Source organism: Lithobates pipiens, unplaced genomic scaffold (assembly GCF_037356315.1).
Source record: "Lithobates pipiens isolate NorthernLeopardFrog02 unplaced genomic scaffold, aLitPip1_a1.2 Scaffold_19, whole genome shotgun sequence".
Taxonomy (NCBI): domain Eukaryota; kingdom Metazoa; phylum Chordata; class Amphibia; order Anura; family Ranidae; genus Lithobates; species Lithobates pipiens.
The window spans coordinates 110,191,707-110,213,618 of record NW_027507764.1 but is presented as its reverse complement, the minus strand read 5'-3'; the positions used below and the strand labels follow the sequence as shown (position 1 = coordinate 110,213,618).

The following is a 21,912-nucleotide window of genomic DNA, read 5'->3' as shown; positions in this document are numbered from 1 at the left end:
CACCTTAAAAAAGTTTATTGTTCTAAAATTATAATTGAATTACATGGTGTGACTGTTCTAAATACAAACAGTGTTTAATGAAGCCCTTGTTTAAAGGGAACCGGTCAAAGCTACATATTTGTAAGACCCTGTTGCCCAACCTGGGGCTTGGGAGTAAAATGCAGCTACCGACAGACACCCCAACACCTCCACCCCCAGCAGTCAGTAGTGGGGTTACAAGCATGAATTAGTAGAGACAGTAATGGCTGTGTTCTCTAACAGTCTCATTAAACACACACCTAGGCTTTCATAGTAAGTAAGGTTGAATAAAGACACCAGTCCATCCAGTTCAACCTGAGTGTCTACAATTGTCCCTATCCCTGTACATTACACACTCACATTGGTCCCTACCCTCAAGGAGCCCACAATCCAAGGTCCCCATTCATATACTAGGGCCAATTTTGGACAGAAGCCAATTAACCTACCTGCATGTCTTTGGATTGTGGGAGGAAACTGGAGTACCCGGAGGAAACCCACACAGGCACAGGGAGAACATGCAAACTCCAGGCAGGTAGTGTTGTGGCTGGGATTCGAACCAGCGACCCTTCTTACTGCTAGGCAAGAGTGCTAACCACTACACCACTGTGCCGCTTTGACAGGCTCCTGCAGAGTTTTTAGCCTTCAAACACTTCCATACCCTATCTGCGGGCTCTGACTATCTAATCTAGCATGTCTAAAGTCTCAGACAGTCCTCTGTAGCATTGCATTAACTGGATATTATGTATAGCTCTTTGGTGCTGTCAGAGGCCACAGCTGAAGCCCCCTATACCTTATAAGTTGACAACCACTGATGTCAAGTTATTATAATTATAGGGGCTTTCTTTAGAAGGATTCCTATTCTCCCTTATTAGTTTTACTGGTATCGGAGGCTGACTTCTCTGAGCTGTCTGGCTCCCTGAGATCTAATAGTTGTATTGTCTCCTAGCTCCTGATTGTGGATAAGGCCTCATGCCCACTGGGAGTTATTACAGCTGCTGTTTTGGGCGCAAGATTTTTTTTTTTTAACTGCCTCTAAACTCCCCTGCATGTTATCCTATGTGTTCATAGGCTTTTATCAGCATTTTTTGGCACGAGAGTTTAGTGGCAGAAAATAAAACCCTCTGCCAGCGTGTTCTAGAGCAGCAACATTTTGGCACAAAAAATGCTGACAGCTTCTAAACTCTATTAAACTCTCCTAAACTATGCTAAATGCCAGTGGCCAGTGTTTAGCAGAGCTCTCTCTTTTTTTTTAACCAGAGACCGCAGCGTTCTTAACAACCAGTGAATAGCTGGTTGTTAAGGAGCGGGCCAGCAAGCCCGCTGACAGCTGAATGTAAAAAAAAATGTCATATTTCAATATTTTAATTGAAAAAGATCTGACAGTAACAAACATACCATTTAAATGATAGGCTGTTCTTGGGTTGTCATTATATCAAAGACATAAGTCCATAAAGTAAAACAAACAAAGATAATATAGACCATCTTCAAAGAAACAAACATTAGCAATGGGTTTTTCCAGGTAAGTATTCAGACATTAAAAAGAATATTACTCATTATCAGAAGGTAGGAAACATGGACCTGATCTACAAAGGACCAAGAACATAACAATTCTAAGCAATAACTTGGATTTCAACCAGGTATAAAGAGGTACAGGAATAAATTCATAGTATGGAGAAAAAGGGAGGGGAGAGTGGGAGGGATGTAGTGAATAGGGAATAACGGGAGAACTCCTGTATCTATCACTGAGAATACTGTCAAAAAAAGAACTATATAAAACCCCAAAGACAACCTCGTATAAACAAGATTAAGCAATGGAAAAAAAAGAGAAGGAAAATCAGAATGAAGATAGAAAAAGAAAGAGGAAAGGAGGGTCTACCCAGGGCTCATTAGGGAACCGAGATATATCGGATCCACGGATCTCATATTTTATTGAACTTTTTAGTGTTGTTATGAGGTATAGGAGTTAGTTTGTCATTGACCATAATCCAGTTAAATTTGCTCTTTACATAATCAGGTGGAATTACTGACTGTTTCCAAGGTCTATCAATAGTAATTCTTCCGACGAACAATATACTGTATACCTGATCAATTTCATTGCCTTCCTTTATCTGGTAGCTTGTGGAAGAGGGCTGCCTCTGTGGATCTATGCATATTCACCCGTCACCAAATTAATTGAATATCCCAATCCAAAACATAGTTACGAGGGGGAATTGCCACCAGACATGATGCATTGACCCCAACTGCCCACAATGTAGAAAACAGGTAGGCGATGTAGACAGATGTAAAAGTAGAAGTGTTTTATAATTGGCTTAAATTAATGTTGTATTAATGTTGTATTCATGGAAACTTTAGATAAAGCATAAGCAATATCTTGCCACTCAGACAAATCAAAGGTAAGATTCAGATCTCTTTCATATTGATTCATGTAAGGAAGCTTTGAATTTGCCTCAGTGAGGGAAGCATACACTGAAGATACTTGTCCCTTCAAAGGGCCCCTTGTTTGGCAAGATAGTTCAAAAGTCATGAGTGTAAGAGGCCCAACTAACAAATTAAGTTTAAGTTTAGATCTGACAAAGAATGCAATTTTGTTATATCTAAATATTTCACTAGGGGCATCTACATTGTATCTTTAAAGTGTTTTAAGAAATATAATTGGTTTCCATTAAGGTAATCACCAATCTTTAATAACCCCTTCTTGAGCCATCACTGAAATGATCAACCCAACCCAGGTGGAAACTCCAGGTTGCAGAAAATAGGAGCTAACAGTATATAAGGGGATGATAGAGATTTACGGTGATACACTCTGTCCCAGATGGCTAATAAGTGTGAGAAGGTGGGACATAATATCGGAGGGCAAACAGCTAGGAAGCCACAGTAATGATCCTCTACAGTGCCTTGCGAAAGTATTCGGCCCCCTTGAACTTTTCAACCTTTTGCCACATTTTAGGCTTCAAATTTAAAATAAAAATTTAAATTTAAATTTTTTGTGAAGAATCACCAACAAGTGGGACACAATTGTGAAGTGGAACGAAATCTATTGGATAATTTAAACTTTTTTAGCAAATAAAAAACTGAAAAGTGGTGCGTGCAAAATTATTTGGCGCCTTTACTTTCAGTGCAGTAAACTCACTCCAGAAGTTCAGCGAGGATCTCTGAATGATCCAATGTTGTCCTAAATGACTGATGGTGATAAATAGAATCCACCTGTGTGTAATCAAGTCTCTGTATAAATGCACCTGCTCTGTGATAGTCTTAGGGTTCTGTTGAAAGTGCAGAGAGCATCATGAAGACCAAGGAACACACCAGGAAGGTCCGTAATACTGTTGTGGAGAAGTTTAAAGCCGGATTTGGATACAAAAAGATTTCCCAAGCTTTAAACATCCCAAGGAGCACTGTGCAAGCGATCATTTTGAAATGGAAGGAGTATCAGACCACTGCAAATCTACAAAGACCTGGCCATCCCTCTAAACTTTCAGCTCAGACAAGGAGAAGACTGATCAGAGATGCAGCCAAGAGGCCCATGATCACTCTGGATGAACTGCAGAGAACTACAGCTGAGGTGGGAGAGTCTGTCCATAGGACAACAATCAGTCGTACACTGCACAAATCTGGCCTTTATGGAAGAGTGGCAAGAAGAAAGCCATTTCTCAAAGATATCCATAAAAAGTCTCATCTAAAGTTTGCCACAAGCCACCTGGGAGACACACCAAACATGTGGAAGAAGGTGCTCTGGTCAGATGAAACCAAAATCGAACTTTTTGCCCACAATGCAAAGCGATATGTTTGGCATAAAAGCAACACAGCTCATCACCCTCAACACACCATCCCCACTGTCAAACATGGTGGTGGCAGCATCATGGTTTGGGCCTGCTTTTCTTCAGCAGGGACCGGGAAGATGGTTAAAATTGAGGGGAAGATGGATGCAGCCAAATACAGGACCATTCTCGATGAAAACCTGTTGGAGTCTGCAAAAGACCTGAAACTGGGACGGAGATTTATCTTCCAACAAGACAATGATCCCAAACATACAGAAAAATCTAAAAAGGAATGGTTCACAAATAAATGTATCCAGGTGTTAGAATGGCCAAGTCAAAGTCCAGACCTGAATCCAAACGAGAATCTGTGGAAAGAGCTGAAAACTGCTGTTCACAAACGCAGCTTGAGCTGTTTTGCAAGGAAGAATGGGCAAGAATTTCAGTCTCTCGATGTGCAAAACTGATAGAGACATACCCCAAGCGACTTGCAGCTGTAATCGCAGCAAAAGGTGGCTCTACAAAGTATTAACGCAAGGGGGCCGAATAATTTTGCACGCCGCACTTTTCATTTTTTTATTAGTTAGAAAAGTTTCAAAAATCCAATAGATTTCGTTCCACTTCACAATTGTGTCCCACTTGTTGGTGATTCTTCACAAAAAATAAAAATTTTATATCTTTATGTTTGAAGCCTGAAATGTGGCAAAAGGTTGAAAAGTTCAAGGGGGCCGAATACTTTTGCAAGGCACTGTAGTAAAGGGACAACAGAAGAGTGCCTCAATAGAGACCCAAAGGGGTGTAGATCCTTTAGCAGTAGTACAGGCAGGTTGTGCAATTTGAGCGGCTTGAAAATAGCCTTGTAGTTTGGGAAGACCGAGCCCACTCCGTGGTTTTGAGGCATATAATGTCAGTTTATTCATCCAAGGTTTTCTTTTACCCCATATAAAATGGAGGACCTCAGCTTGCAGATGCAGTAGGCCTCCTCCCGGGACTGCTATTGGTAAGGTTCTGAAATAGTAAAGTATCCTGGGTAAAAATGTCATTTTGATAGAGTGGATTCTGCCAAACCAAGATAAAGAATAATCCGCCCAAGGACGAAGGTCTTCCCGAAGTCTTTTGAAAAGAAAGGAATAAATTAGTCCTGTAAAGAGTCTCAATAGAGGATGTTAATTGAATCCCTAAATATGGAAGGAAGTGTTGCACCCATTGAAAATTATAAGTATCCCAAGGGCCTTTACCATTGAAGGGGGCAATGAAACATTAAAGTGTTACTAAACCAAGGACCCTGCATTCACTATATATGTCACTATATCTCATCAGCGATATACAGTGGATATATAAAAGTCTACACACCCTTGGTAAATTATCAGGTTTCTGTGATGTAAAACAATAAGACAAATATGAATCATTTCGGAACTTTTTCCACTTTTAATGTGACCTATAAACTGTACCACTCTGTTGAAAAACAAACTGAAATCTTTTAGGTGGAGGGAAGTAAAAATAAAGATAAAAATAATATGGTTGCATAACCCTTGCACACCCTTAAACTAATACTTTGTTGAAGCACCTTTTGATTTTGATTTTATTACAGCACTCTTTTTGGGTATGAGTCTTGACTTGGCAATATGTGCCTATTCTTCTTTGCAAAAACACTCCAAATCTGCCAGATTGCGATTCAGATCACCCCACACATTTTCAATGGGATTCAGGTCTGGGCTCTGGCTGGGCCATTACAAAACTTTAATCTATTTCTGGTGAAGCCCTTTCTTTGCCAATTTGGATGTATGCTTTGGGTGGTTGTCATGCTGAAATATGAAGTTCCTCATAATATTCAGCTTTATAGCAGAAGCCTGAAGGTTTTGTGTCAATATTAACTTGTATTTGGAACTGTTTATAATTTCATCTACCTTGACTAAGGCCCCTGTTCCAGCTGAAGAAAAACAGCCCCAAAGCATGATGCTGCCACCACCATGGTTTACAGTGGGTATGGTGTTCTTTTGGTAATGTGCAGTGTTGTTTTTGCTCTGAGCATCTTTTAGAACTGTGGCCAAAAAGTTCAACCTTGATTTCATCAGACCAAAAAACATTTTCCCACATGCTTTTGGGAGACTTCAGAGGTGTTTTTGAAAAATTTAGCCAGCTTGGATGTTTTTCTGGGGAAAAAATGGCTTCCGTCTTGCAACTCTACCCCATAGATCAGACATATGAAGAATACGGGAGACTGTTGTCACATGTACCACACAGCCAGTACTTGCTGGATATTCCTGCAGCTCCGGTAATGTTGCTGTAGGCCTCTTGGCAGCCTCCCTAACCAGTTTTTCTTCTCTTCATTGCATCAATTTTGGAGGGGTGTCCAGTTCTTGGTAATGCCACTGTTGTGCCATAATTTCTCCAATTGATGATGACTGTCCTCACTGTGTTCCATGGTATATCTAATGACTTGGAAATTCTTTTGTACACTTCTCCTGACTGATACCTTTTAATAGGGATGCACCAAAATTTTGGCCGCCGAAACATATCGGTCCAAAATGCCCTTTTCGGCAATTTGCCGAAAGGAAAAAATGGCTGATAATTGAGCCGGAAATGGGGCGTGGCCATGGAGCACCACCCCCGCCCCCCTGTGCCGCCCATCATGGGAGATCTATAACGCAGGAGAGCCGCCTCTGCCGGCACTTCCCACACTTCCAAAATATGTGACCTGCATGGCAGGTACATTCCCCCAATATTTGAGTCGTGGTCCCTTTAAGACCCCTTTAACACTGGGGCATTTAAAAAGCGCTTGTAAAGTGCTTGAAAGAAGCCTCATCTGCAATCCCAATGTGAAAGCTTGAGTGCTTTAAGGGCCTTTTCACACTGCCAACACCCAAAAAACGCTGGTAAATCGCTGCTTAAACTAGCGGCGCTTTACCAGTGGTTTTCAATCGCTAGCGGGGTGCTTTTAACCCCCACTAGTGGCTGAATAAAGGGTTAAAAGCGCCCACAAAGCGCAGCTGCCAAGGCGCTTTGTAGACGCTTTCCATTGATTTCAATGGGAAGGGGCACTTTAGGAGCGGTGTATTCACTGCTCATAAAGTACTGCAAAGAAGCTGCTTGCAGGACTTTTTTGACGCCCTGCCAGTGCAGTGCCTCAGTGTGAAAGCACTCGGGCTTTCACATTGGGATTGCAGATGAGGCTTCTTTCAGGCGTTTTACAGGCACTTTTTTTTTTTTTAACGCTAAAGCGCCTGAAAGACCCCCCAGTGTGAAAGGGGTCTAAGGGGGACAGTTTCAGAGTCTTCAAACACTGATTACTAGGACTTTGGAATTGAAGGGGTTAAGTCCCAGGGGAGGGAGGCTTGAAAGACAGCAGAGGGAAATATGCACCTGTGTCAAAGAAGTGAGAGAGCGAGAGTGTCTCACAAGCTGTGCAGCCAGTGTGAGCTCTTTGACCTATGGAGACACTGTCTGCTGACCCCCTCTAGCTGGCCTACCTGGCACCCTTGCTCCGGAGAAGCCTAACCCCTGTATGGGACCAAAGAAAAACTAGCGGTGAGCCTGCTTAAATTACCAATACCAGGATTTTGGCCTGTTATTTACTATGGCTGAAGTAAGCTGTCGTTTTGTTTAGTTTTGATTGAAATACATGAACTGTTTGCTTTCAATAAACTGGCTGGCAGTTATTACAGAGCTACCCCAGGTTGCACTTGCCATTAAGCCTCTCACCCAAAGTGACCCATTCATGCCAGGCACCACTGGTGTCTGCAGCATCAATTCTCGCAATGTTCCTTGTATCAAATATTCTATCTTGTTCTATTTTCCACCCATTCTCTGTATCCTTAGTTGAGTCTTATCTCACTGGAGAAAGGTTGTGGTCACTAAAGGGAAGGAAGGCCCTCTTTCCCCCAGGTCCATTTGGAGAGCTACACCTACTCACATTCAGGATATCCCTAAATCTTACAAAACTAGCCTTCTGATATTTTAGTCATATCTTGCTGATCATTACTTTTCCAAATAAAATTAATGAGTGAAAAAAAATGTTCATAATTTGCCAGTAGTTATGCAAAAACCCTTGAATCCTAAAGGAAAAATGCTGGGGTAGGATTCTGTGTGGTATATCTAACTAGATAAATCTCTTCCTCTGAACTGAGGAGAACTGGAAAAAAACAGTGACATGTCACATAAGCAGTGACATCCCACAGGTGCTTCAATTTCACATTATTTCAAGGCTTTTTCTAGAGACAGATCTTATAAGACAATAAAAGCTGGGGAAGTAGTCTGCTGTGGCACAGAGTGACTGGAAAGGAAAGGAAGAACTAGCACAGAATGCAGCTTTCCGCACGATTTCTGTCAGAAATTTGTGAGGGCAGAACATTAAATGAACATGTCATAGCGGTGAAATGAAGTATCGGTGGAGTGAAAAAAAGTAAATAAAAATGAAAACGCTCCTTCATTCTCACAGACCTGTCTGCATCATTCTCGCACCTACAGCACACGCCAGTCAGAATTAGAACATCCAGTTAATACATTTCCATAGCTGACAGCGCGTTGCCACAGTGTTGCAGCAACTGTGCCAGGGCTGCCACACTCACTCTGGATAAATATACTGCTACAAGCTGCAGACAGGGAACAATATTGGCCTTTGAGGCTAATTGGCACAGTTTAATCCAGCCAACAACTATTCCTTTGGTGGTAAGTTGACCTCTTTTAGCCCCATCTGTCTGCACAGATATTTGAATTGCATCGATGGCTTACTTACAAGTTGTCAATTAAAGAAAGAAATGATGAAGTCTATAAAATTAGCTCATTTCAAACACATAAGGGCTCTGTGCCTCATTTAGAACAGCATCTGACAAGGAAAAAGATGTGCTGATAATTTCCATCTAGTTGTTACGAACAACATGGTGACCTTCCTTTCAGGCACGTGATTCAGGAAGTTTCCCAGTGCTCTCCTTTCATATCCACATCACTAAAATGTCTCATATACGGTATTATATGAAAGGTATTTGTAACAGTTTGTGTGCTAACCCAAAGACGTTCATCATCTTTGGGCAAGTAAAAAATGAAATCTAGCTGGTTGTTACAGCGGACCTGAACTCAAAATATGAAAAATTGCTATCCCATAGGAGACATTACAGTTGTGCACAAATACTTTCATACCTTGGCAGAAATTGTGAAATTTTGGCATTGAAATTGAAAATATGACGGATCGTGCCAAAAAACTGTCTTTTATCTAACCACCTCCTACCAGCCGTACTGACAAATGACAGGAAGGCAGCAGCTCTGCTGATCTGGGGCGACGTCATATGAGAACCTGTCCCTGGGACATGGTGCATAACCGTTCTTGGTAAAGAGCCAATGACGAGACTCTTCACCTATGTGATCAGTGATACCTGTCAGGGCAGCCACTTATCAGTGCCTCATCAGTGCCCTTCAATGCAGTCTCATTAGTGCCCACCAGTGCAGCCTATCAGTGCCCATAAGCGAAGAAGAAAAGCTAATTATTTACAACATTTTATTACAGAAACAAATTTTTTTCCATTCAAAATTTTCGGTCTTTTTTCTTTTTTGCAAAAAATAAAAAAAAAACAGTGGTGATTAAGTACTAGGGTTGCACCGATACCACTTTTTTAAGTAAAAACACCAATACTTTTTTTCAAGTACTTATCGATACCGATTACTGATACTTTTTTTTAATGTCATGTGACAGTGGAATGTGTCTGTAGTTGTTGTTTTTTTTTAATTTTTTTTTACAATTTATATTTATATATATATTTTTTTACAATGCTTTCTTTTTTGTGGGGGTGGGGGGGGGAGTGGGCGGTGAAAGTGTTTAATTTATTTATTAATTTTTGTAACACCATTTTTTTAACCTTTTAAATGTTTATTACATTTTGTTTTTATTATTATTATTTTTTTTTTATCAGCCCTGTTGGGGGTGGCTTTGGTGACCCCAGACATCTCCCCTTTGAGACAAAGAAAGGGACAGAGGACAGAGATTCCCCAGTCCCTTTCTCTGCAGCCTCAGCTGCACTGAAAATGACAGCAGCTCCTGTTGATTCATAAACTGAAACACAGTTTGAGTTCATCTGAGTACCCGAGTACCTGTCACAGTCCATATGAGTACCTATCACCACCCTTCAGAGTACCCGAATACCAGTCACCAGGCAATCAAAGAACCTTTCACCAGGCCATCAGAGTACCCGAGCACCTGTCACCAGGCCATCAGAGTACCCGAGTACCTGTCACCAGGCCATCAGAGTACCCGAGTACCTGTCACCAGCCCATCAGAGTACCCAAGTACCTATCTGCAGCCCATCAGAGTACCCAAGTACCTATTTGCAGCCCATGCCTCATAGAATACACATTGGGGTGTTTGCTTTCCAAAATGGGGTCATTTTGTGGTCAATTCCATTGTCCTGGTACTCCAGGGCCTTCAAATGTGTAATAGGTGGTTGTGAAATGAGATGTGTCATTTTTGCTCGTAGAACATCTGAAGGTGCCACTTCAATGTTGGTGCTCTGTATGTGGCCAGGCTGTGTAAAAGTCTCACACATGTGGTATTGCCATACTCGGGAAGAGTAACAGAATGTGTTTTGGGGTGTAATTTGTTGTATGAATATGCTGTGTGTTAGAAATAACCTGATAATATGACAATTTTGTAAAAAAAAAATCAAAAACATCTTAATTTTGCAAAGAATTGTGGGAAAAAATTAGAACTTAAAAAAACTCACCACGCTACCTACTTAATGCCTTGGAATGTCTACTTTCTAAAAAGGGGTCATTTGGGGGGTATTTGTACTTTCCTGACTGTAATGCCCCGTACACACGATCCGAAAATCGTACGGAAAATACCGCTTTCGAAGCGATCGTACGATAATCGGATCGTTAGTACAGAGCTTTCGAGAGCCGATTAGGACAGTACATCCGATATTATTCTATCGGACGTGCACGGAATTTTTTTTCCTACGATGCCAGATCGTACGATTTTCGTTTAATCAGTACAGCTATCGTTCGAAAATGCAATACAAATGCATTACAACACATGACATCACTTCCGAATTTTTTTTCTGTCGTGCGGGAATTTTCGTGACTTTAGTAAACTCATCAGATTCGATCTGAGATTAGCATGCAATAAAAAACGGACGATCATTCGTCCGATAATCTCATCGTGTGTATGGGGCATTAGTGTCTCAAGAAATGAGATACACCTGATGTACTGAAGGCCTGATCAGATGTGATAAATTTTCAGTGATTGGCACCATAGTTTGTTGACTCTATAACTTTCACAAAGACCAAATAATATACACTAATTTGGGTTATTTTTACCAAAGATATGTAGCAGTATAAATTATGGCCAAAATGTATGAAGAAAAATGACTAATTAGCAAAATTTTATGACAGAAACAAAGAAAAAGGCATTTTTTTCACAATTTTTTTTTTTTTTTTTCATTTATAGCACAAAAAATAAAAAACCCACTAGTGATTAAATACCACAAAAAATGCTCTATTTGTGTGGAAAAAAGGACGCAAGTTTCATATGGGTACAGTGTTGCATGACTGAGTAATTGTCAAACTGTGAGAGCGCTGAAAACTGAAAAATTGGTCTGGTCAGCAAGGGGGTGTAAGTGCACTGTATTGAGGTGGTTAAGCAGCGCTTTTCTGCTGCAAGTGGTGTGCTTTTAACCTATAAAAAAAGAGTTAACAAGGAGTTAAAACACCTGTGTTGCCGCGCTTCTGAATCGCTTTCCAGGCGTTTCGGAAGCGCTGTCCATTCATTTCAATGGGCGGGGCAGTGTAGGAGGGGTGTATACACCCCTCCTACACCGCCCCAAAGATGCTGCTTGCAGGACTTTTTTCCTGTCCTGCAAGCGCACCGCCCCAGTGGGAAAGCACTCAGGCTTTCACACTGGGGAAGCATGAGAGGCAGTTTTCAGGCACTATTTTTAGTGCTAAACCGCCTATAAAAACTGCCTCAGTATGAAAGGGGTCTATTAAACTATGAGAAATTCCTCTCTTACATTCCTTCTGAGAAACGAGGATTAACATTAATACAGGGAAGGAGGTCTTCAGTTGATTTTATATATCAACAACCTTCCTAATACAAGTTTGTTTTTCTTGAGAGAGATAGGCAAGTATAATTGGTGGGTGCATGTCCAAATGCTGGTGGAAGGAAGCACTTTTGTGGACACGTTATTGGTTTCAAGAAGATTGATATGAACACTTTTTGGGATGGATCTCACATTTAACAAAGAACTATACACAACATTTCTCTCATTTATTTTTAGAATACTGGGCTTGAGACTAAGTGGATTGCTGTTTGGATTAAGAGACACTGTTTTGATTTTTTTTGTATTTCACTGCATATTGTGAAGATAGTTTGGTCACTTTATTACTGGTGTACATTTGTGTGGAGTGCTGTACAGATTGAAGTTCCACATACACCACATGTACCTCTTTGAAAACAAGAGCCGCAGCTGAGATAGAAGTTTCCTCGATACTGTACAATGGAAAAGAGAATGTGGAGTATGCACCACACTCCACCCAATGGATAACATCAGCGAACAGGCCACCAGCATTAACCTCTTCTGCAGCAAAACCAGCAGAAATGGGGAAAAAATTTGTCCAACAAAGTAAATTATGTAACTCCTGGTATTCAGCTTGACCAGCTCATTTGGTAAGTAAAGTTAGCCATAGATGGATTCCCCATCCACACATTCAAGATGAATGAAAGAATAATAGGTTTAACACGTTACAAATGGTGAACTTATCCTTTAAAGTCTTCCAGTATTCCTCAATGGACAAGAAAAACAAAACAAAAAACAAACATTTTAAATATTCATAAACCAAGGCATAAACCTAATAGTTCATTCCATTCTTCACCTTTAACTAGGGATTAATTAAAGAATAAATAGTATACAAAGTATTTTCATTTGGATAAGCCTGTCATTTGCATGTAACAGCTACAATAAAATTACAGAATAAAAAATATTTGCAGTATGTGAATCAAGGACTATGGTGGCAAGCTGTAACTCAGAACCGAAGAAGCTGCAAATATCTATGCTTGCTGACCAAGCCCTATGCTGTTAAACTGATACCAGGCCCCAGTGGGGAAACATGAAAGAACATGCACAGCTTTGGAAGGGGACTTAACTGATAGCATTCAAGTAGCACTAAAGGTAAAACCTTTTTTTTTATTTATTTTTTATATACAATAATGGAGGGTTATAATCCCTTTCAGTTTTTTGTTGCCATTGGGCAGATTTACCTTCACTTCCTGTCCCACAGTCAAAATAGAAAGCGATAGGAAATCTCTTCAAAGTGAGTAAATACCTGGTAGTCACCAAAACAAGTGTCTCTTTTAGAAGATATCTCCTCTATTTCTGTTGACAACCCAAAATTTGCGATTCTCTTTCACTTTCACTCTAGGTAATAACCGTAAACAGGACAAATAGAGAGGATGACTTTCCCTAACAGGTTCACAATCAGCAATGAACACCCGGCAGGTCCTCTATTCCCTCTCTACCCTACCCATAACTAAAAAAATCCAAAAGTGGTTAAATATAATTTTATAAAATAATCATTTTTTTTCTCTAGTTTTTGTTCAGTTCTTTTATAGTTTTTCCCATTGAACAAATCTATGGGCAGTGTAAATTCGATATTATTGAAAGTGAGGATATTTGCAAACCATTTTAAAAACATCTTTTCCACTAATGCCAGAAAAGGAAACTACCAATTACCATACAGTTGCCTCCTGTGGTCACTTGTATGGAGCAATAGGCTGTACAGATTTTCTACACAAATGTCAAGTCAAAATATCATGTCAAAATATCAGGCAGGGCAACTTTTACATGCATAGTTGTGATCAGTACTATATTGCAGTCTCATAGCGGTCCTCTACTACTAAATGTTAACAAGCGAAGCTCAATAGTTTTATTTTATTTTAGAACCATCTGAAAACTGATACAGTTTCTGCTTTTTACAAATGACTAGCTAAAAAAAAAAAGAAAAAAAAAAAAGCCCAAGACAAAATTGTCTGAAACAAATATTTGTGCTGTTGCCTGTTCCCGTGCTGCTGACTGCTCTACAGACAATCATTCTGGCTCTGAACGGTTTTGTTTCAGCAATTTATCATGCTTCTTTTTATCCAATGCAGTGTACATTGCTGGCGGGGCACGCCAATGACCCTGGCTGCTCTGTTTCTTTAGCATTAGAGTGACAGCTGTAACCATGCCTATTTTGGGGGCACAGTCTGGAAAATGTGGTTTTTAAATGTCCCCCCCCCCCCCCCCCCTGATATTTGTTTTGTTACTTCACCTTGTGTGAATTACTTCTTTCACTATGCCAGATACAGAGGAGATTGGAAGTGTGAGATAAATATCTAATTTGTTCCACTTTCAACAATATTTGTTGGCGATCTGTTTTCTCAAACCGGCATGGCACATTAGCTAAATACAAAGACCTCTGACATTTATTAATTTATTAGTAATCTTACGTCCGGTTTATACCATTAGGCTTGTTACATGGTTCATAATGCTTGGTTTATGAATACTACAGAAATTCTGTACAGCATCAATTGAAATTTTTTTTTTCAGATAAAATAGGAAATTTGATTGTCTGCTACAGGTAAAGCTCCATTTTTGGACAGATCAGATCCATGGAAGCCCAATGATCCAGATTTTTTTTTAAAAGATTAGGGCCAATGCACACTATTGTGCTCTGGTTACATGTGCGCTATTGCAGCGCATGGTAGCACACGCAGCATGTTTTGCTCCAATTAGGTGCCATTAATTCTGGCACCCAGGGCACTCTGTTGACAGACATATGTTGCAGCACAGCGTAATGTACAGCAATACACTCCTGTGCTGCCACAAATGTCGAATGCAACTTTTTGGTGTATTTTTGTGCATTAGGCAGCCGATGCAAATGAATGGGCTTCCTTAAAACAATTCATATTAACTTGCACGTGCTAATGCAAAGCAATATAATTGTTAATGGGCCTTTTTTAAAGCTGCCTATTACTCCAATGGTGACTGTATCAATTGTGGATATTTTTAACTGATTCATGACAAATCTCCCCATACATGTGTAATAATATCTCTCACCCACAGGTGGTGTGTGAGCAAGCCGACATTGTGTTTTAAAGATGGATTTAACCACCATGTCGCAGGCAGCTGGTCTTGCCTAGGAAAGCAAAATAGCCTAGCACCGGCCCTGACTATGTTTTTTTTTTACGTGGCATATTCCCAAATAGTTGTTGGCTGCAATTGTGTTCTTCACAGGTCTTTTTTTTCAAATGGCGAAAGCAATGGAATATGCCAGCGCAAGGTGCATCACCACAGCAGCCTTCAGTTTCCTTTGGGTGTGCCTTTGACAGGATACTTTACAGGCAGGAGGTTGTGGGAAACAGGGAAAGTGCATTGACACTGTACAACACAAAGTGCCCAAACAAGGACCTTTATATTAGTATCACCAGCTGTTATTTTCATGAAAACTAGCAATTGTCACAATCTGAGATCCTGCTCCTGGATGTAGCTGCTTTTCATGAGAGTAGCGTCTAAGAGGTAGCTGGTGTATCACCAGGGACACCTCCACAGAAGTTTGGGTTAGCAATAGGCTACTTCCAGGTCACTCAACAGGTACTCACAGATGCAGCTGTAGGTGTTGGGTAACAGGGAGAATCTGGAGGCTGCAGGTGCAGAGATGGCACAGCGGAGGTTCTGAATGAAGATGCCACAGAGACTGTGGGTATAGGCATGGTGCAGCACAGGCTCAGACTATTGATGTGGAGGACAGTGGATACAGCTGGGCTGAAGCAAAGATGCAGAAGAGCCTGTGATAGCTGCAAAGGTGCAACGAGGCTGCAAGTGCAGTGAAAATGCTCCAGAGTCTGTGGATTTTGCAGAGGTACAGCAGAAGCTGCAAGAGCAGTGGTGATGCAGCAGAGACTGCAACTGTAGCCAAGGTGCAGCAGAAGCTGTGAGTGCAGTGGAGATGCAGCAGAGTTTGGATGTTGCAAAGGTGCAGCGGGGATGCAAGTGCAGTAGAGATGCAGCAGAATCTGTAGATGTTGCATGGCTGCAGTGGAGATGCAGCAAAGTGAGAATGTTGCAGAGGTCTACCAGAAACTGCAAGTGCAGCAGGGATGTAGCAGATTCTGTGGGTGCCGAGCAGTTAGACTGGTGGTGTTAGGCAGAAGCAAAAACACTTCAGTAGCTTAGGGGAGCAATATGAACTCCATTGTTGAGCAGTGACTACATATCTGGCTGCTCCTAATGGTGCGCATACACGATTGGAAATTTGACCAGCAAAAGACCGATGAGAGCATTTGGTCGGAAAATGCGATTGTGTGTATGCTCCATTGGACTTTTGCTGGCCAAATTTCGGCCAGCAAAAGTTTGAGAGCATGTTCTCAATTTTTCGGTTGGAAAAAGTTCCTATCCGAAAATGCCTTTGTGTGTATGCAATTCCGACGTGTAAAAACTCACGCATGCTCAGATTCAACTACGAGGCGGAAGCTACTGGCTATTGAACTTCCTTTTTCTAGTCCCGTCGTACGTCACCGTGTTCTTGATGGTCAGTATTTGGTGTGACCGTGTGTATGCAAGACAGCTTGAGCGTCGGAATTCCGTCGGGAAAACCATCAGAGTTTTTTCTGACCAAAATTCCGATCGTGTGTACATGCCAATAGACTCTGCACTTAGGGTCTTGGGAAAATGAAAATTAGCAAATTTTTTAAAATTCCTTGGCCCATGTCAGTGGACACAAGTACAGTAAGGTAATGATTCTTGTCAAGTTACAGTATGACATCAGACAAATATACTGCTTTTACAAAGCCATAGGAAAGGATAGTTGCAGTTACAATCTAAAGACAAAAAGTCTCCCGAATGCAAGTTGTTGGGAGCAGCTGGGAAATATTACTTATCAACTGGAGAACCGTAGCTTGTAAAGGATTGTAAACAAACCTTAAAAACTATGTGAAAGGTAAACAGAAGTGTCTAAGCATACGTGAACCTGGTTTTAGAAATTGAAAAGGAGAGAACAAAGGGTCTGGGACTAGAACATGAGGAAAAAGAGTGACAGGTCAGGGTAAGGGAAGGTGAGGTAAAGAAGGAGGAAAGAAAGAGAAGAAAAGAAGAGGTGGGGGAAAAGAAATTGAGGTGCAAGAAAAAGCAATGGGATAGGAGCAGAGAGCTTACAAAAGAAGGTCTAGTGGTTTAGGTTAGGTAGAGAATTCACTCGTTACACAAATAAATGCTTGATAGGAGAGTATTCAATAGAAATTTTTTTGTTGGAATTTTTTCTCATGATTGTAAAGGGTAGAGTTGAGATCTTCCATGTGTATTGTGTGGTTAATTGTGCCAAAGTTCAAAAGCTCAAAAAACAGGCCTCAAAGTGTCTAAGCAGAAAGTCAGAGGGACCCAGAATGGAAGATAGCTTGAAGGGTGTGAATACAATTTTGGTGGAGTGAAAAAGTTGGCAGTCTATGGCACAAGTGGGGCCTATCAGTGGGTGAGTCTTGAACTCAGAGGGGGGCATTTACCAAGGACAATCCTCTGAGGGGATGGGTGCTGAAATCTTGTTCTAAATGGATCCATTGCCTGTGTCGGAATGCTGAGCACCATTCAAGAATCCTGGCCACATTGGTGGCCTCGTAATACTGGGTGGCGTCTGGCAACCCTATGCCTCCTTTGGTCTCAGGGAGTTTCAATAAGGATTGTTTTATTCTTGCCCATTGTCGAGCCCAAATAAAGTAAAGGAAGGTGGACCTTAGATCTGAGAGGCTGGTAGTGGGCAATGCGATCAAAGTGTTTGTTGTAGTAGGTGATTCTTGGGAGGACATTTATTTTTATGATATTATCCCTGCCAAAGCAAGTAAATACACCTGTAATCACATTCTCAATACAATTACTAGGCCTAAATTGTGAAGAGACAAGACAGTGAGAACAAGGCCAAATGTCGAGGCAGAAGGCACAGAGAGTTTTTGTCCAAAAAAGCAGAGCTTCAGCTCTTTGTTAATTTAAGGGAATCATTTTTTTTCTTTGGCAAAAGGAAAAAGGGAAAGGAGAAGGAAAAGAGGTGCCAGGAGGCAGAATGTTGGCATCAGCGGCAGCAACAGTGAGAATAGGGAAAAAATCTTTACTTGATCTTTTCTTAGTTAAAAGGATTCATTTTAAAAAAATGTAAAAAAAAGTTAGCCTCTTATTCACAAATTCTCTCTGACATGACACTTGCAACAGAGCAGGCCATTACATACACTGGCACCTACAGGCAGCAGTATATCCTAAATTGACATTCTTGCTATCCTCAAGCTTACCATTTGTTTGAGTAGGGAAGGGATGGCATTACAAGGAAAAAAAAATATAAAGACAAAAATAGTTTAAAAAAAGTAAATATGTAAAAAAATTACAAAAATGATAATACATAAAAAAATGGTGTGGGGGGGGGGGGGGGGGGGGTAGGAATGTGCAACTACCGAAGTAAAAAACTTGAGGAAAGGGGCTGTTTTCACCAGCTCTTTACCATGCATTATTCCTTTTGCTTACTCCAATGAGTTACAGTGCCTTGAAAAAGTATTCATAACCCTTGAAATTTTCCACAATATGTCATGTTACAACCAAAAAAAGTAAACAGATTTTATGTGATAGACCAACACAAAGTGGCACATAATTGTGAATTTGAAGGAAAATGATAAATGGTTTTCAACATTTTTTACAAATAAATATCTGAAAAGTATGCCGTGCATTTGTATTCAGCCTCCTTTACTCTGATACCCCTAATTAAAATCTAGTGGAACCAATTGCCTTCAGAAGTTACCCAATTAGTAAATAGAGTCCACCTGTGTGTAATTCAATCTCAGTATAAATACAGCTGTTCTGTGAAGCCCTCAGAGGTTTGTTGGAGAAGTGAACAAACAGCACGATGAAGGCCAAGGAACACACCAGACAGGTCAGGGATAATGTTGTGGAGAAGTTTAAAGTAGGATTAGGTTACAAAAAATATCCCAAGCTTTGAACACCTCACGGAGCCCTGTTCAATCCATCATCTGAAAATGGAAAGAGTATGGCACAACTGCAAACCTACCAAACTGACAGGCCAGGCAAGGAGAGCATTAATCAGAGAATTGCCCAGTACCCAATCCCTCCCATTGTGCTTTTGTATTGTGACAGGGGGAGGTTTCCCCACTGTCAGAATTCAATGATCACTGCTGGTAGATATAGCTGCTGGCAAGGATCACATGGGAAAAACCCGACTGGTTGTACTAAAGTTGATTGATAGATTAACTTCAGAACAACCAGCCTGCAGAAAGATGGATGGAAATTTGGATGGTTTCTGCTGAACCAGTTGAATTTCAATCTGTCTATGGCCAGCCTATATAGCTGCTGGCAATAATCGTGGTTGTACCCAAGATTCGAACCATCTATGGCTGGATTTAGTAAGTGGTATCATTGCAAAGAAAGATTATAATTATTTAAAGTTATTTAAAACAAAGTCTTTTTTTAAGTTACATAAACATTCAAAACCCTCACTTGTGTTACACAATGAGTGATTTTGTTGTAGTGGTGATTTAGTTGCGTTGAGTACTTGAATGCACTTTTGGAAGTTAAACGTTCTGTTCCAGAGTTTGGAACACAGCACCAGGGCTTGTCTCAATAGGCTTCTTAAATAGACCTCAGACACTGCTGGCTAAATTGTACTTGAACGGCTTAACTGCAGGCATAAAAGCAAATCAAACATGCTACTAACCGCCACAATATGTGATTGGATCTCGCTTTCCCTCCACGTGACTGCAGAAAAAGGTTACCAAGAGAACTGCAACCTGGATCACACATAGGGACATATTTAATACCTATGAAAAAAAATAAGAATTTGTGACTAAAATACTTGTTAATGCAAGCTTTTTTTTTTTAATATACATTGTTATAAAGTTAAACACATGACAAATTGCAACTATATTTAAAGGCTTTATTCCCTTCTTAAAGGAGTTGTAAAGGCAAAAGTTTGTTTTTACCTTCATGCATTCTATGCATGAAGATAAAAAAACCTTCTGTGTGCAGCAGCCTCCTCCAACACTTAACATGAGCCCCTTCTCTATCCAGTGAGGTCTTATGCCGCATACACACGAGCGGATTGTATGGCGTACTTAGTCCGTCATACAATCCGACGGACAGTCCGTCATACTTTCCACTGAACGGACTTGACCACACACGGATGCACAAACAGTCCGTCGAAAGCTTGCGCGATGACGTGTACAGCACATACGACGGGACTAGAAATAGGAAGTCCAATACACAGCAAAGCACCCTTCCGCCGTGTAAATCCTTTCTGAGCATGCGCCATTCTTAGTCCGTCGAACTAGCCTACTGACGAGCGGATTGTCCACTGAAACCAAAGTACGACGGACAGAATTTTGAAAAATCCAAAATACTTAGTACGCCAGACTGCACGCTGAAAAAGTCCGCTGAAGCCCACACACGAGCGGACTGTCCGCTGAAATGTGTTTCGGCGGACTAAGTAGGCCATACAGTCCGCCCGTGTGTACGGGGCTTAAGATTCCCTCAGCCGTCTGGGACTCTCCTCCCGATTGGCTGGGGCACAGCCGCGGCGCCATGGGCTCCCACAGCTGTCAAAGTCAGTTAGCCAATCAGGGGAGAGAGGGGGCAGGGCTGAACTGCAGCTTCATGTCTGAATGGACACACAGAGCTGCAGCTCGGCTCGGAAGCCCCCCATGGCAAGCTGCTGGTCTATAGGGCCACTCGTCAGGAGGGAGGGCCCGGAACAACGAAGAGGGACCCCAGAAGAGGAGGATCCAGCTGCTCTGTGCAAAACGAACTGCACAGAGGAGGTAAGTATAACATGCTTGTTATTTTATTTTTATTTTTTTAAGCAAGACTTTACAATCACTTTAAGGCTAGTTTGACATGGGCTTCGACTTGCATAAGAGAAGTGTGAACAGCAATCTTTGTCGAAGCTTTTAAAGTACCATTCAATTCCAGTTTTTAAACTTTGAGAACAGACCCTAATGGGAGTGCCGACTGCCACTTTAACCACTTCAATACCAGGCACTTCCACCCCCTTCCTGCCCAAGCCAATTTTCAGCTTTCAGCACTATCGCACTTTGAATGACAATTGCGCAATCATTCTACACTGTACCCAAACATTTTTTTTTATCATTTTGTTCCCACAAATAGAGCTTTATTTTGGTGGTATTTGATCACGGATGGGGTTTTATTTTTTGCACAACAAATAAAAAATAAAAAAAAATGTGAAAAAAAAAAGTTTTTCTTTGTTTCTGTTAATTTTTTTTGTAAATAAGAACATTTTCTCCTTTACTGATGGGCACTGATGAATGAGGCGGCACTGATGATGGGGACAGATAGGCAGCACTGATGGGTACCGATAGGTGTCACTGATGGGCATTGATAGGCAGCACTGATAATCAGTATCGATGGGTACTTATGGATGGCACTGTTATGTGGAACGGATGGGCACTGATGGACACTGACAGATGGCACTGCTGGGCGTCACTGATAGGGAGACATCTGTCAGGCATTGGTAATGGGCATTGACTGGCACCATTTGTGAGCACTGATTGACAGACTCCCCATCAGGAGAGGCGCCGATCGGCTCTCCTCTACTCATGTCTGTCAGAAGTGAGTGTGGAAAAGCCGGTATACACTGTGATCAGCCGTGACTGGACACAGCTGATCACGTGGTAAAGAGCCTCCATCAGAGGTTCTTTATTGAGATTGGTGTAGCGGTGTGTGAGAATGACACGCTGCATCACTGATCGCCATGCTGCGCGACCCCACAGGCATGCTCCGGCAGTTATCCTGAAAGACGTCACATGATGTCCAGTCAGGATAACTGAACCACCGCCCAGCCATCATTTTGCAATAGGCCAGACGGGAAGTGGTTAAACAAGCTTCTAGCAAGCTTCAGAACTTCTAGAAGCTTGCTGAAGCCTGCTAGCAACTTGCTTAAAGTGGCAATCAACACTCCCTTTAGGATCTGTGTTCAATATTTACAAATTGGTGCTGAATGGTACTTTAAAAGCTTCAACAAAGCTTGCTATTCACACTGCTCTTATACAAGCTGAAGCCCGTGTGAAACAGGCCTAAAAAAAGTGCTCAACTAGAATTACACAACTGCTTTCTTTGAAATC

General features: G+C 41.3%; 1 protein-coding gene across 2 annotated transcripts in view; it reads right to left on the bottom strand.

The window, feature by feature from the left end:
• Positions 1-21,912, bottom strand: part of CNPY1 (canopy FGF signaling regulator 1) — a 217,620-nt gene that overhangs the window by 128,076 nt on the left and 67,632 nt on the right. For both annotated transcript variants that reach the window (XM_077491159.1, XM_077491158.1), the window contains exon 2: positions 19,494-19,596. In XM_077491159.1, the coding sequence (XP_077347285.1) occupies positions 19,494-19,587 (94 nt within the window). In that variant the 5' untranslated portion in view covers positions 19,588-19,596. The remainder of the gene's footprint in view (positions 1-19,493; positions 19,597-21,912) is intronic.